This window comes from Typopeltis vanoorti, chromosome 13, assembly GCF_054136105.1.
Source record: "Typopeltis vanoorti isolate ZY-2024b chromosome 13, IOZ_Tvanoo_1.0, whole genome shotgun sequence".
In the NCBI taxonomy this organism is placed as follows: Eukaryota; Metazoa; Arthropoda; class Arachnida; order Uropygi; family Thelyphonidae; genus Typopeltis; species Typopeltis vanoorti.
In genome coordinates this window covers 6685662-6700004 of record NC_143561.1, presented here as the reverse complement: position 1 = coordinate 6700004, position 14343 = coordinate 6685662, and the positions used below count along the sequence as shown (strand labels likewise).

Genomic DNA, 14343 nt, shown 5'->3' with positions numbered 1-14343 from the left:
TAGCCTGCTGACTAGAGAGAGAGATTGCAGAGGTGAATAACTAAGACTGTCTCAGGACTCTGAAATATTGAGTATGATGACAAACTGAGGGAATGTGGTCTTCAAAGCTTGGTGGATAGGGGGAGAAGGAGAAGAGATGATAGATGTAATAAGATAGTGAGAGAAGTCTATCAAATAGACATGGGAATTATTGCATAGGATGGGTGATGTAAGAACCAGGGGTCATTCCAAGAGGGTGTACAAGGGTCATGTGAGTAAAGATATGAACAAGAGATTTTATGCTCAGTGGGTAGTGATTGAGTGGAATGCATTGCCAGAATGGGTGATGAGTGCTCCACCATTGAATGTGTTCAAGGTAAGGTATGATAGTTATTGTGTTTGTATTTCACCTCCTGCCATGAGTCTCTAGACTCCATGGAGGCTTGGAAGTAATATTAATGCTAAGGGCATGAGACTAGTGTATTACACATCTGTAAATTGTGTGGTTCTTCTGGCCAGTTTGATTGTTTTCACAGGAAGTAAAATCCTGCCGCCTCTGTATGCAGACTAACTTATCTTCAGTCGAAATGCTCTTATAAAGGTTTTTTAGTCAACACAAGGTATAAATATAGTTGAGGCTGCTACAACATATACTAATGCTAGAAGTGTCAGGAATAAGAGGGAGTAGTTTTTGGCACTTGTTGGTGCAACCTCAACAACAGTTACACACATTAATGAGAATTTAATGAAAGTAGATGATGTAGTTACAGTGACAGAATGTAACAGGTACATTCAGTATTTTCAGGGAGGATAGACAGAAGGAAGGTGAGAAGGATACCAGATAAATTGAAACCAAAACAAAATGGATGGCAATCCATATGAGGAAATCTGGTGCGATTTAAAAGGACAAAAATATACAGTTGGTTGCTCCTATAAGCTGAGGGGGGGGGGCATACAAGGGATGATATGGAAGATGTGCATCAGCAAATTAACATAATAAGTACAAGTCCAACAATTATATGAGGGACTTCAACTACAGCGATATAGACTGGAAGAAGGAAAGGTCACATGGTGGAAAGGAAATGGAATTTATTCACCTACTAAGAGATAATTACTTGATAATTACCTATGTAATGGAGGGGACTTGGGGGTTTGAGAGTGCTGGATCTGTTCATAAAATCAGAACATCCATAACCAAGGTAAGCCAAGTTGTCTCTGATTGGGGAGGATGATCATGTAGCCTTGACATGAGAGATTGCCAGACATCTGGAATTTTCAATTAAGAAGGGGTACACGTGGAACTATAGCGCAATTATGAGAAGCTCTGGAGGCAACTTGAAGCAATGCTATGGCATAAGAACCTGTAAGCAAAGGAGGCAAAAAGTGTTTTCACTAGGTTATCAAGTAAACTACATAAAAAAAAAATTATATTCTTGCTTTAAACCTATACCCAAGCATAAGCCAAAAGTTTTCACATTAAGTATCTTCATGACGAGGTTTCTTGTATATAGAGGATGCTGACTTCACATCAATGGCCTTATTATCTCATAATGAAAAGCACACTTCCTTTTTGGATGTGTACGCATATGTTCATTATGGGAAAGGTGTTGATCCTTAGTGAGATCTCTTCAGGAGGAGCTGGACCACCATATTTTTAAAATACTATAGTTCACAGGTAGGTGTAGGAAGATTTTTCTCTTGGTTATCAAGTAAATTATAACTGACAAAAATTATATTCTTGGTTTAACCCTGTGTAAACAAATCAAGTTTGCACATACTACCATTTTATTACTTTATATGAAAAATATATGACTCCTACATTGGTTTAAACTTCAGTATTTTCCTAGGTATAGCTCCCACTGAAGAGACATGAATAAAGGTAGTGACTCTTCCCATAATGTATAGCAATATACATTACATTACTATGGTATTAACATTAGCAGTGATATTATGGGATATTAACATCACTGATGTTAAGTCAACAGTATCTACGTGGGCTGTTCAATAAGTAATAAGACTAATTTTGTTGTGGCGAAACTCATCACAATATTAATTTCTGTGGAATAAAGAAATGTTGCTGTCTGTATTAACAAAAGAGGTTGATAGATGGTGTATACGGGCAGTGTCATCACGTGACTAAATACAAGCTCGTTTCGGCGTACCTATGAGGTGTGACCAGTCTTCGAAATGGAAGCGTCCTCGGAACAGCATTATGCAATTAAATTTTGTGTATGTTTGCAAAAATCAGCATCGGACACTTTTAACATGATACTCGAAGCTTTCCATGATGAAGCAATGTCGAGGGCAAGTGTTTTTCGCTGGCATAAAACTTTTAAGGAAGGAAGGCAAAATGTGGAAGATCTTGAACGTGAGGGAAGACCTTCAATGTCCATCACAGAGACAATGATAAACACAGCAGTGATTATCATCAAGCACGTCAAAAGGAAGCGTCCATTGCTGAAGAATGGCTTCTTATTGCACGGCCACATATTGCTGGTTGTGTAGTGGATGTTTTTCAGAAGAACAACACAGATATCCTACCACACCCTCCATACAGTCCTGATCTTGCAGCGTGCGATTTCTGGCTGTTTCCTCAGCTCAAGAAACCACAAAGAGGCCGCCATTTCAAAAGCAACAAAGCATGTGTAAAAGCTGCAGAGGCGGTTTTGAAAGAACTCTCAAAAAACGGACTTTCACGTGTTTAAGAAGTGGACGCAATGTTGGGACAAATGCATCGCGTCTCACAGTAGTTACTTCGAAAAAGACCATGTAAATGATGACGATTAAAAGTAATCTGTTTTCTGTATAAATATAGTCTTATTACTTATTGAACAGCCTACGTATATACAAGTAGCCTTTGTTTGCTTGCTTATGGTTGAGTAGAGGATTAAAACAAGAATATAATTTCTTGTCTATTATAATTTGCAAGTGAGAGCCGTTAGCAGTGTACAGATGATTAAATGGCATCTGAAGGAAGCAAGCACAAACTGTATACCCAAGGTCAGGAGGATAAATCAAGTCAGAGTTAGATAGATGAGTAACACCATTAAACAAGAGCAGCAAAAGAAAAAAAAAAAAAAAATGCTGTGGAGGGTATATAAGGAGAAAGGTGATGACCAGCACGATAAGGAATCGGATTATGAGAAAAAAATTAGTCAAGGAGGCCAAAGGAAATCTCATAGAGTTCTTTCACTATGTTGCAAGTAAAAGGAAGAATGACTATGGAAGAATTGCTTTAATGAGTGTGATGAGGGTAGCGATGTGATAGAAGCATATGAAATAACTGAGTTATTGAATAATTACTTTGTAAGGGTCTATCATTCAATTGAGAATACTACTCTGACAGGAGCTGATGCAATAATAAAGATATGCAAATTTGACATACTTACGATATTGAAGACTCAGTGCAAACATGGCTGTGGGATTAGACAGGGTATCAGCTTGCATATTACAAAGGACAAGTTGTACAAATGATCTTTTCATATCTGGTTTCTATTCTCCTGCTAGTTTAAGTATTCTTTTTTTTTTTTAAACCATTTTATTAATATGTTTATGTGTTTATGCTAGTTTAAGTATTCTTTTTTGATCCATTTTTTAAAAATTAAAAATAGATGTCTAAAGCGAATAATTAACAAAATTTATTAAGTTAATGAGATTACTATGCCAATATTTTGTCTCGTCACTAAAGCATCTCTCCACAGGCATAAAGAGATGCATTGAGCATGTGCATACAGGCACACTAGCAGGAAGGCAAACAGACTGATTGTAAAAGACGAGCTCCTAAAATCCTAACTGGCTCTCTATATGGGTGCAGTGATGGACACCTGCTGACTTTTTTTGCAATGTGATCCAGATGAATTTGTTCAGTTTTGGGGAATGCTGTAGTACTGTGGCAGATTCCAGAAACAGTCTGATTTAAATCTATTTATACATAGGAGAGAGGTTTCTTCCATTGGGTACAGATCTAGGAAACCATCATTTTGAGACTGCCAGCAAGTGTCCATCACCGCAGCCATAGAGGGTGCCTGTAGGAGCCTGTCTTTTACAATCGTCTGTGTTTGCTTTTCTACTAACATGCCTGTGCACACATACTCGATATTTTTCTTTCTGCCCATAAAGATGGCTTGGTGACCAAGGCAAAAGATTGGCTTATAATTAGCTAAATAAATTAGTTAATTATTATTGGGTTTAGATGTCTGTTTTTCCATTAAACATGAGTGACCAAGAAAACAATGGACAGCATACATAGACTATCTGCAATGAAGTATTGTAGATGCAGCAAGCTGAAGCTTAAAGAAGATCCTAAAGAAACTGTCGTTGGCCTCCATAAAGGACCCAAGATACTTAGAACTAGTTTATACATAGATGTTACACAGAATGGATCAACAATGAAATGAGTGTATCACATCTCAACGTGATGTGCAATATCAGTTTAACAACAATTATATCAACATCAGTTTATGCATTAAAAATCGTTCTGTTAATATGTTTTCAAATAAAAAAAATCTTTATTGATGATAAAGTATGTCATACTGCATAAGAACCTAGTAGAATAATAACAATAATAATAAAACTTTTACCTTGTAGTTTATTGTAGTTATACCAGAATTATTGCAATAGATACCAGACTAATTTGGAGGTAAACTGTCAACAGGTAGTAATAATGTAAACTTTTCATCTAGAACTATCATGGTATCCTGCACCCCTGTTTACACATATCAGAAATTTGATGATTTCTGTGCATGTGTTAAAATTTTCTTGGTAGGATTTTTTGAAGTTTTTTAAATATAGTGACACTATATTTATTTGATTTTACTTGTGTTTTAGAGGTGAAATAAAGAGCAGTGGAGGAAACACACAGCAGGAGGAGATACTCTTTAAACATGTTGTCCATAAGGTTTCAAATATATGATATTATCAACTTTTTTCAAGTTATATTATAGGAGGATTACACGATTGACATTCAAAATATTATTATTACTTTTTTTTTTTTTAAACGAATTCCATCTCCATTGGTATTTGCACTGTGGCTATGCTAAGGATTAGATAATTCAGGATCCCTACTCTAGAGGCATGTACCAACAATCAAACCCTTCATTTCTTCAAGTTGGAGGCTTAATGGATTTTTTTACAACACTCAGAAAGGATTAAAACAGAATTTAATACTTCCTATATTTCGTCCTAGTCACGAGGACATGTACGGGGATTACAAAAACAACTAATGTAACATGAACACAAATATCATACAATACTAAGCTCAACCACGTGGGTGACACTAAAGTCCTATCTAGGTGGAGTGCCCTCTCAGGGCGGTTGTAGGTGGCCTGGAATGTAAGGTGGAACCTCTGGTGATGAGTGTTTCCCAAATCTTCGGAAGCTTAATGCAACCATATTTATTAAGATTTGGTTGATTTCTGAGAGCTGCTGCTGCTGCTTCTAAGAATAGTCTCTCGTTCTTGAATTTGCTATGGTGGAGCATGGTGGTTTTCTTCCATGATACCCTGTGGGTGGCATCCAAGACATGGTCAGCCAAGCCTGAATGACCATAGTTGTGTTTACAGATGTAAGACTTGTGTTCTTCCAGGCAGATGGATGCTGATCTGCCTGCCTGTCCAAAGCATGCCAGCTTACAGGAACAGGGTACTTTGTAAACTCCAGGCAGAGAGAGAGAGGAGGGAGCTGATCTTTTGTAGAACGGATAAGGGTAGCAAGTTTGCAGTGGGGCTTATGTGCTGTGTGTAGGTTGTACTTTTCTAGAATCTTGGCTATTTTTTTGAATGTGCCACGGATGTAGGGTATGGTGATGGCATTTTTAAAATCATGTTGATGAGAAGGACGGGGAATGGGGGAGGAACTGATTATTTTTTTGATACTGTGATCGCTGTAGCCATTGGAGAGGAAAGTGCTGTGTATGTGGTTAAGCTCAGTAGTGAGGGGGGTTCCACTGGAACAAAGATTGTGGGCTCTCTTGGTAAGAGTTTTAATAATATTGTTATTATTAAAACTCTTACCTTGAGTTTTAATAATATTGTTATTATTAAAACTCTTACCTTGAGTTTTAATAATATTGTTATTATTAAAACTCTTACCAAGAGAGCCCACAATCTTTGTTCCAGTGGAACCGCCCACACTATTGAGCTTACTCTTATGTCTTATGACTTTATGTCAATTTGTTTTTTAAACATTAGTGCACACAGAATTACCTGATTTGTATAATTGTGAAAGTTCTTTCCATTTCCTTCTATGAGGAAACACAAACTTTAATTTCCTTTGAATACTTACACACACTTTTCTTTAGTGTAAAAGTATCCATCCTATTTATATGCAAAAAATTATTTACATTCATTTTTAATAAACTTTTGTTTAAAGAGTAGATTGAAAATACCTGAATATAATCAGAATTTTCTTGTCCATTTAATAAATCAAATTCTTAAAAAAATGTATTTATAAGACTTTTTAAATGAAAGAGAATAACCTCCCAAAAGTTATTTAATTATTAAAATATATATTTATATGTAATCCCTAATTCATACTTTTCCCTCTTTCCTCCTATTTACCTGCTCCATATACATATCCTCTTCTCTGTGGTGTAACAGTAGTGACAGGAAAAGCTACATGTGATTGGCCATTAAATTGGCCTCTGTAACGAAAGCGATACCACCATCCTCCTCCAGAGCAAAGCAACAACATCAGAATAACCATTAACCTATAAGCAATAAAAATAAATAATAAAGCTTGTAATATACTGGGATTCAATACTTGCTTAATTAAAACATGATTAAAAAAAGAAACTGAGATATATCTATATATAGATATATAAGCATGTATACTTTGCCAATTCATGGATAGATAAAAATAAGAGTTTGTAAGGCAAAAAACACCAGAATAAGATGTGAACAGGGGTATCCAAAACATGGTCTGCCAGATCCGACTTGCCATTAAAACCATGTTTCATCCTAATATACATCTAAATATAAACTACCAAGTATTGACTTGTCGAAATACATCCTAGCCATCACGAGCCAAACATGTGTACGCGATTGCATAAACACACACAACGTGCTCAACAATGCAATGCAGAAATATTTTTGAAGTCATCAGACTCTTATAGAACTACATAGTGATTGTCATCTTTGATACTTTTTGCGGTTTGTTTACTAGTTTATACCAAGAAATTCTATGTAATTAGGATGAAATACTGCATTTTTTAATTAAAGTAACTGTTCATATCTTATTCCCATTTTCTGACTTACAAACTCATATACAGTGGTGCCTTGGTTAACAACGGTAATCCTAGAACGGATTACCGTCGTTAACCAAAACTGTCGTTATCCAAGGCGCGATTCTCCATAAGATTTAACTGAAAATCGATTAATTTGTTCCGGCTCCTCCCCACAACCACAATACATATTAAAAATGCAGATAAAACTCATTTAAAATATCATAAAAATATGGTAAATATAATTTATTTATTATACAGTATATGTATCTGCTACAAAAAAATTAACATTAATAAAATGAATTGTTCATGAAAAGAGTTTTTAATTATCAATCTTCACCAGAAGGACAATTGGGCTCATTTCGGAGTTTTTTGACAAATGGACCTGTAAAAAACATGTCTAGGGTTGTTTGCTACTGCCTCTTTTTTAAAATGTTTCTGATAAACTGCATGGACTTTTCATTAAATAGATCTGCAGTTCTGATAACCTCAGATTTGTTTGGATTCTATTTCATAGCAACATTTTGAACTTCCTCCCACTTTGCCAAAACATTTTTGATTTCAGCAGTCGTAATTTGTTCTTTCTCTCCATCCTCATCTTCAGATGAAATTTCCATTTCCTTTTCTTCACATTGCTGCTTGAAAAGTTCTTTTAACTCATCAGTAGTCAGTTCTCGGTCATGCATCTCCAATAATTCTTCAACATCTTCTTCTTCCTCTACTTCCAAGTTAAGATCATGAGCAGTTGCCACAATATTCTTTACCAATGTGTCCTTCATCTGAAGTTTCTTCATTACCAAAGGAAGGACACAGTTTCCTCCATGCTGCTTTGAGACATTTCATTGTTACTTCTTGCCAAGCCTTTACAATTAGCCTAATCGCTATGGCAATGTTGAATTCTTCTTTCCAAAATTTTCTTAGGTTATGTTGGTAGCCTCACACATTTCAAAGCACCTGGTAAAAAGTGCCCTTGTGTAAATTTTTTTAAAATTTGCAATTAACAGCTGATCCACAGGTTGAATCAGAGATGTAGTCTTGGGAGGAAGAAAAATCACCTTAATAAAATATAATTCCTCTGGTAGCTCTTCTTGTATACCCGTTGGATGGCCTGGTGCGTTATCCAAGGTTAAAATGGCTTTTAGAGGCAGATTGTTTTGCTAAATAGGCTTTGACAGCTGGCCCAAACACTTCGCGAATCAAGTCTCTAAATTCTATTCTTGTGACCCAGGCTTTGCTGTTAGACTTCCACAAAACATCGAGATTATATTTAGAGACATTGAACTTTTTGAATGCTCGGGGATTCTCTGAGTGGTAGATTAACATTGGTTTTAGCTTGCAGTCTCTACTTGCATTTGCTGCTAAAAGCAATGCTAACCTATCATTCATTGGTTTATGCCGAGGAAGTGTTTTTTTCTTCTTTTGTGATATATGTCCTGTTGGGCATTTTCTTCCAAAATAACCCAATCTCATCACAATTGAAGACTTGTTGAGGTGGATATTCTCCTTCTTCTATAATTCTTGTAAAGCTATTGACAAATTTATCTGCTGTTGCTTTGTCAGCACTAGCTGCCTCTCCACACTGCCTCTCCTGACCACACTATGAATTCCTGTTCTTTTTTTTAAAGTTGTCAAACCAACCTCTGCTACCTTTGAAATCATCATCGTCTACCTCAGAACTTGATCCTGAAGTCTTCTTTTTCAAATCTTGATAAATCTGTTTAGCTTTCTGACGGATTGCATTCTGAGATATAGTATCGCCTGCCATTTCTCTTTCTTTGATCCAAATTAGTAATAGATTTTTCTATTTGCTCAAAAAGAAGCCCTTAAACATTCAACCTTGAAATTCCCTTAGCAACCTTAGCCACCATAAGTTCTTCTTTCTTAGCCAAAATGGTTGATATTGTAGAATGACTGGTTTCATATATTTGAGCTAGTTGCATAACTTTCACACCTTCATGATGTTTTGCTATTATTTCTTTCTTCTGTTCAATAGAGAAAATTTTTCTTTTTTTTCCCCCCTCACTAACTTTCTTTTTGGGACCCATTTTGTCACACGGTAAAAAAATTCACTCTATAAAAAAAAAAGACATGCAAAATACGGTATTATTACAAACTATTTATTAACTTAAAAGCTAATATTTCGCTGGTATTATATCCAGCAACTTCAGAGCACACAACACAAAGTTTGTTACAAATGCAAAACAATCACAATCCGTTGTAACAGGGGGCTAGTAAAAGTAATTGCAGCGTGCAACACAAGACTAAAGTCCTAATATGGCGCCATCTAGGTTTAAAAAAAAAAAAAAAAATTCAAAGTTTTGAAATAGTAGTCCAAATGATAGTCTTAGAAAGTTTGAAAAAATTAAATAAAATAAAAGTAATAAATATTAATTTGATCTTAAGATGTCTGTCTCCCAAATCTTTGGTAGATTTAGACAGCCATACTTGTTAAGGTTTGGAGTATGTTTTAAGGCTTCTGTTGATTCCAGGAACAACCTCTCTGATTTGTAGAGGCTTCTGTGCATCACTTTTGTTTCTTTCCAATTGATCCTGTGTGCAGGGGGTATCCAAAGCATGGTCTGCCAGACCCGACTTGCCATAGCGAAAGTGTTGGATATATTTTTTTGTGTTCACTGAGGCGGATGTCCACAGTTCTTCCTGTCTGTCCATAGTAGGCTTGATGGCAAGAACAGGGCACTTCATAGACTCCTGGATGTAATAAAGGAGTGTATTTGTCCTTAGGTGAATGGATGAGAGTTGCTAATTTTACATAAGGTTTAAATACCGTGCGTAGTTGGCGTTTGTTAAGCACCCTAGATATCTTTTCAGATGTGCCTTTAATGTATGGGATGGTGACAGTTTTGTTGTAGTCTTCTGTGGTAGATAGAGAGGATTTCTGGGTAGCATTTAGTATGTTATCTATTTTATGGGGATTATAACCGTTGGTTAAGAAGGTGTGTCGTAGGTGAGAAAGTTCAGCAGTAAGAGCAATGTCATTGGAACAGATTGCTCTAGCTCTATGGGTTAGTGTTTTTAAGAAAGCAAAATGCATACACTGCTCCAAGACCAGTCTACATATCATAAATCGAGATCCCACCAACTCACAAAAGAATAAGGTGTGCAAGTTATTGAACAAAGTCACTTCCTGGCCAAAAGAAATTGTCAAAAAACTCAAACCCTTGCACGTTAAAACACCCAGAATATATGGTGCTCCTAAAATACACAAACAAGATACGTCCTATTGTAGATAGTATAAACAGTCCTACATATAAACTAGCTAAACATTTAGCCAAATTATTAACCACTTACACAAACAATTCTTCCTCTTTTGTTAAAAATTCTGTTAAAAATTTTGTTAAAAATTCTTATCCTGTTGAAGTTTAGGCAAACGTTTTTCCACATTTTCCAATTCCCTGGTCAATTTCCTAATAATTTCTTTTTATTATTATTATTACATGACACCTCCAGGGAGTCCAAAGACTCATTGAGGGAGGGCATCTACTCTACAACTCTGTCTCCACCAACTCAATCTGCCAACTGCAACTACACCAATGCCATCTACTGCACACAACAGTATTTCGACAGACAATCACAAACATCCATGCCCATGGCAGGATTCGAACCTGCAGCCTTTTGGCTACGGAGCAGATCCACTAACCACTTGGCCAACCAGGCTTGGCTTTTAACTGAGCTATTTTTAATGTCAATGTATCCTCAGATAAATTATCATCACTGCAGCAGTGCTTTTGTTCAGGACAAATGCTCTCCTCAGTAGCAACAACTTTAGCTTTAGTCACTGTCTTGTTACGACGAGTTTTTAAGAGTAGTAAACACTAATAATATTTATGAAATTATGTTATAAAATGCTTTAGTACAATAACTATGCAAAAAAAAAACTACAATAATATACTAAAAATACACAATTAAATCTAAGAAAACACTTAATAAATCAACAAAAATCACAAATCTTTCAGGAGCTTTCTGACAGTATGTCTTTTCACCTGCTAGCCTCAACATCAGATTATTATTTTTCAAGTATTTTTGTTGTAAGTTACAAAAATAAATGCTTTCCAAGTCTATTAACATTGCCACAGTTTAAGACAATTTTGTGAAACACATTTTAATAAATAATAGGAAATTTCCATGATTAGTCACGACTCTATAAGCTTCTGATGATAAGAATAATTTTCAGGCTAGAATCATTGTTACCTACCAAAAATACCAAAGCTGATAAAAAGTGATCGCTCTTGATCGACAGCACATAGGACCACAACAGGTTTCATAAGCATTGCAACTGCAAAGAAAGCAAAAATAAAAATTAATATATATATATATATATATGTGTGTGTGTGTGTGTGTGTGTGTTTTCATTATACATAATGTTATACAGCATGTCATATGAATAAAATAAGTCCATAAAGTGTTGTAATAGGTTTCACGGTATGATAAGAACACAGATGGTTAAGAAAATAACTATTTATTAACTTAAAAGCTAATATTTCGCTGGTATTATATCCAGCATCTTCAGAGCACACAACACAAAGTTTGTTGTGTTCTTATCATACCGTGAAACCTATTACAACATGTCTGACCAACACATAAGCCTATCCACGCGTATAAGTCCATAAAGATTTAATTTTTTATTTCTTATAAGATTACATTACATTACATTATATTATATTATACAAGGGTGATGTGAAAAGTTCTAGGCCTAACCATGAAAAAACAAATTTATAATTTGAAAATTATTTTAATTTTTCAACATAATCTCCCTTAAGACTAATACATTTACTCCAGTGCCATTATCTCGTCCATGTAGTGGTTCTCAGTAAGATCTGCAAAATACCTCTCTACAGCTGCAAATCACCTCTTGATTTGAAGAAAAACACTGACCAGTGAGGAAGAGTTTTAGTTTTGGGAAGTGATAGAAGTCAGAGGGAGCCAAATCTGGGGAGTAAAGTGGATGTTCCAACAATTCATAGGGCAGATCCCTTAATTTTCCCACTGCCAAAACACTTTTGTGGGCAGGTGCATTGATGAAAGATGATTTTTTTCGCCTAGTCTGGTGAAAAGATTGGAATAATATTCTCCAGTTATTGTTTTATCCTTTTCAAGATAATTAATAAACAAAATGCTTTCAGCATCCCAAAACACTGATGCCATGACCTTTCCTGCTGATGGAGCAGACTTTATCTTCTTTGGTAACTGAACAACTGGCTTCTGTACACTGTTCTGACTGCTGTTTGGATTCTGGTGATTCCAAGTCTCATCCATAGTAATAAATCAACGCACAAAATCAGTTTTATTCTTGTTAAAATGCTCCAAGCACTGTTCAGAGATTTTCATGCGAGTGCGTTTTTGATCTTCTATGAGCAAGCGCAGCACCCATCTTGCACAAAGCTTTTTCATATGCAATTCTTCATGCAAAATATATCCTACATGTTCTTTTGAAATGCCTATAGTCTCAGAAATTTCATGCACTTTGACTCGCTGCTCATCCAATATCATATTGTGCACTTGATCAACGATTTCTGGTGTTGTTACACTTTTTGGACGTCCTTCATGTGGATCATCTTCAAGGCTGGTACGGCCACGTTTAAACTTGGCAGTGTTGTGTCTTACTTTCTACTCATATGTCTATCCTTTAGTCTTTGGGTCAAATCCTCGTTAAACTCTCATTCGGGTATCACGTGGTACATCTGGGGGACAAAGGAATTGCCCCAAGATCGAGCCCATACCAGAGTATCTGATTGTCTGAGATCAACCCCTCGTAAAACACTATGAAATTTATATTTCGCTGTGCCACTTAGCGCTTTTAGATTAAACATATTGTCAATCAAGAGGTGATCTCAAGACAATACTTAAGTGATACCAAGTAATTATGCAGACGTGGCCAAAATCTATTCTTATTCTAGTCTCCCGCCTATCGTAATACTTTTTTTATAAGCGGTATATCGGATTCCAGAAATCACAGATAGTCTTAGTTGGGTACAAAAGCAAGGTTTATTAGATATCATAAATGTGTACATACAATACAATAAGCTTAATTCCCACCTTAAGGGAGTTCCTGACAGTCAGGATAGAATTAGAATAATACAATAATATAAGTATACTCAAACTGATTAAACCTCTGAAGTAAGATTTCTTATATTTTCCCTTAAATACCTTAATCATGCATGATTATCACAATAACTCTCTATTTTTTAGTAGTTCAATCAAACCACACAAGATAGTATTTATATCTTTTACAATCCCTTCATTGATAGCAATTCCTTACTTTAAACATATTCTTAACCTTCTAGGACATATTATGTAACTCTATCACAATAGGAGACAGTAAGATTTTAAGGTAACCCTCTCTAGATCACTGCAGTTCAGTCATAATTATTATCACTAACGTTCCTTCCTCTGGTTTTACAACGTGGCACAAATCATTCATTCACAATCAATAAAATACAAATAAAGTCTACTTATCTATCCTTGGTTCTGCATTGCATTAAAGGCCTACCAGAATCTGCTTCTCCTTAGACGAAATGTCCATGTGCTCCAATCTGGCTTTCTATGGACGGCCTGGGTTATTCCTTCCACGGAGATACTACGTCTAGTTCCGCCACTGCCTCTATCGAAACCCTCCAGAATGGTGGCACTGCCACCCTTCACCTGCTCACGACACTGTGAGACGAACACCTGGAGATCCAGGTACAAAAAACCTCTTTTCAGGGGTGCTAGACCCTCATGTTTTCACCTTTCTATCTCGGCGATTCTCGCATTCCGCGATGTCCACCCAACGCACTCACATCACGGCATGCAGCTTTCTCCGCTATATCCCACATGCACTGACGGCACGCAATTGCTTGGGGCGAACAGCTCCTTCGCATTGCTGCTCCGTGACCTTTGGACTTCACCTCTCCCCCCATCTTGAACTTGTGCTAACATTCTATATCTCTTAGTACACAATGCTCTATTAAACTTTGCTCCATTATTATTTAACTAATTTGTGAGTGGTACAAATGCATACTTATTTATTTTCTCATAGTATAAAATATTTGATATATTTACAATGCACTATTTTTATACTCAGAGGCAAGCATGGTATAATGTTTCTTACTGTGTGTTCGCTCTGTTATACAATGATAAGATGAAAT

General features: G+C 36.0%; 1 protein-coding gene across 3 annotated transcripts in view; it reads right to left on the bottom strand.

Moving 5' to 3' along the window:
• LOC150099909 (uncharacterized) overlaps window positions 1–14343 on the bottom strand; it is a 101328-nt gene that overhangs the window by 29029 nt on the left and 57956 nt on the right. For all 3 annotated transcript variants that reach the window (XM_090402532.1, XM_090402531.1, XM_090402530.1), the window contains exons 3-4: window positions 11412–11492; window positions 6537–6685 (exon numbers count right to left, since the gene is read on the bottom strand). In XM_090402532.1, coding sequence (XP_090258658.1) covers window positions 6537–6685; window positions 11412–11492 — 230 coding nt within the window. The remainder of the gene's footprint in view (window positions 1–6536; window positions 6686–11411; window positions 11493–14343) is intronic.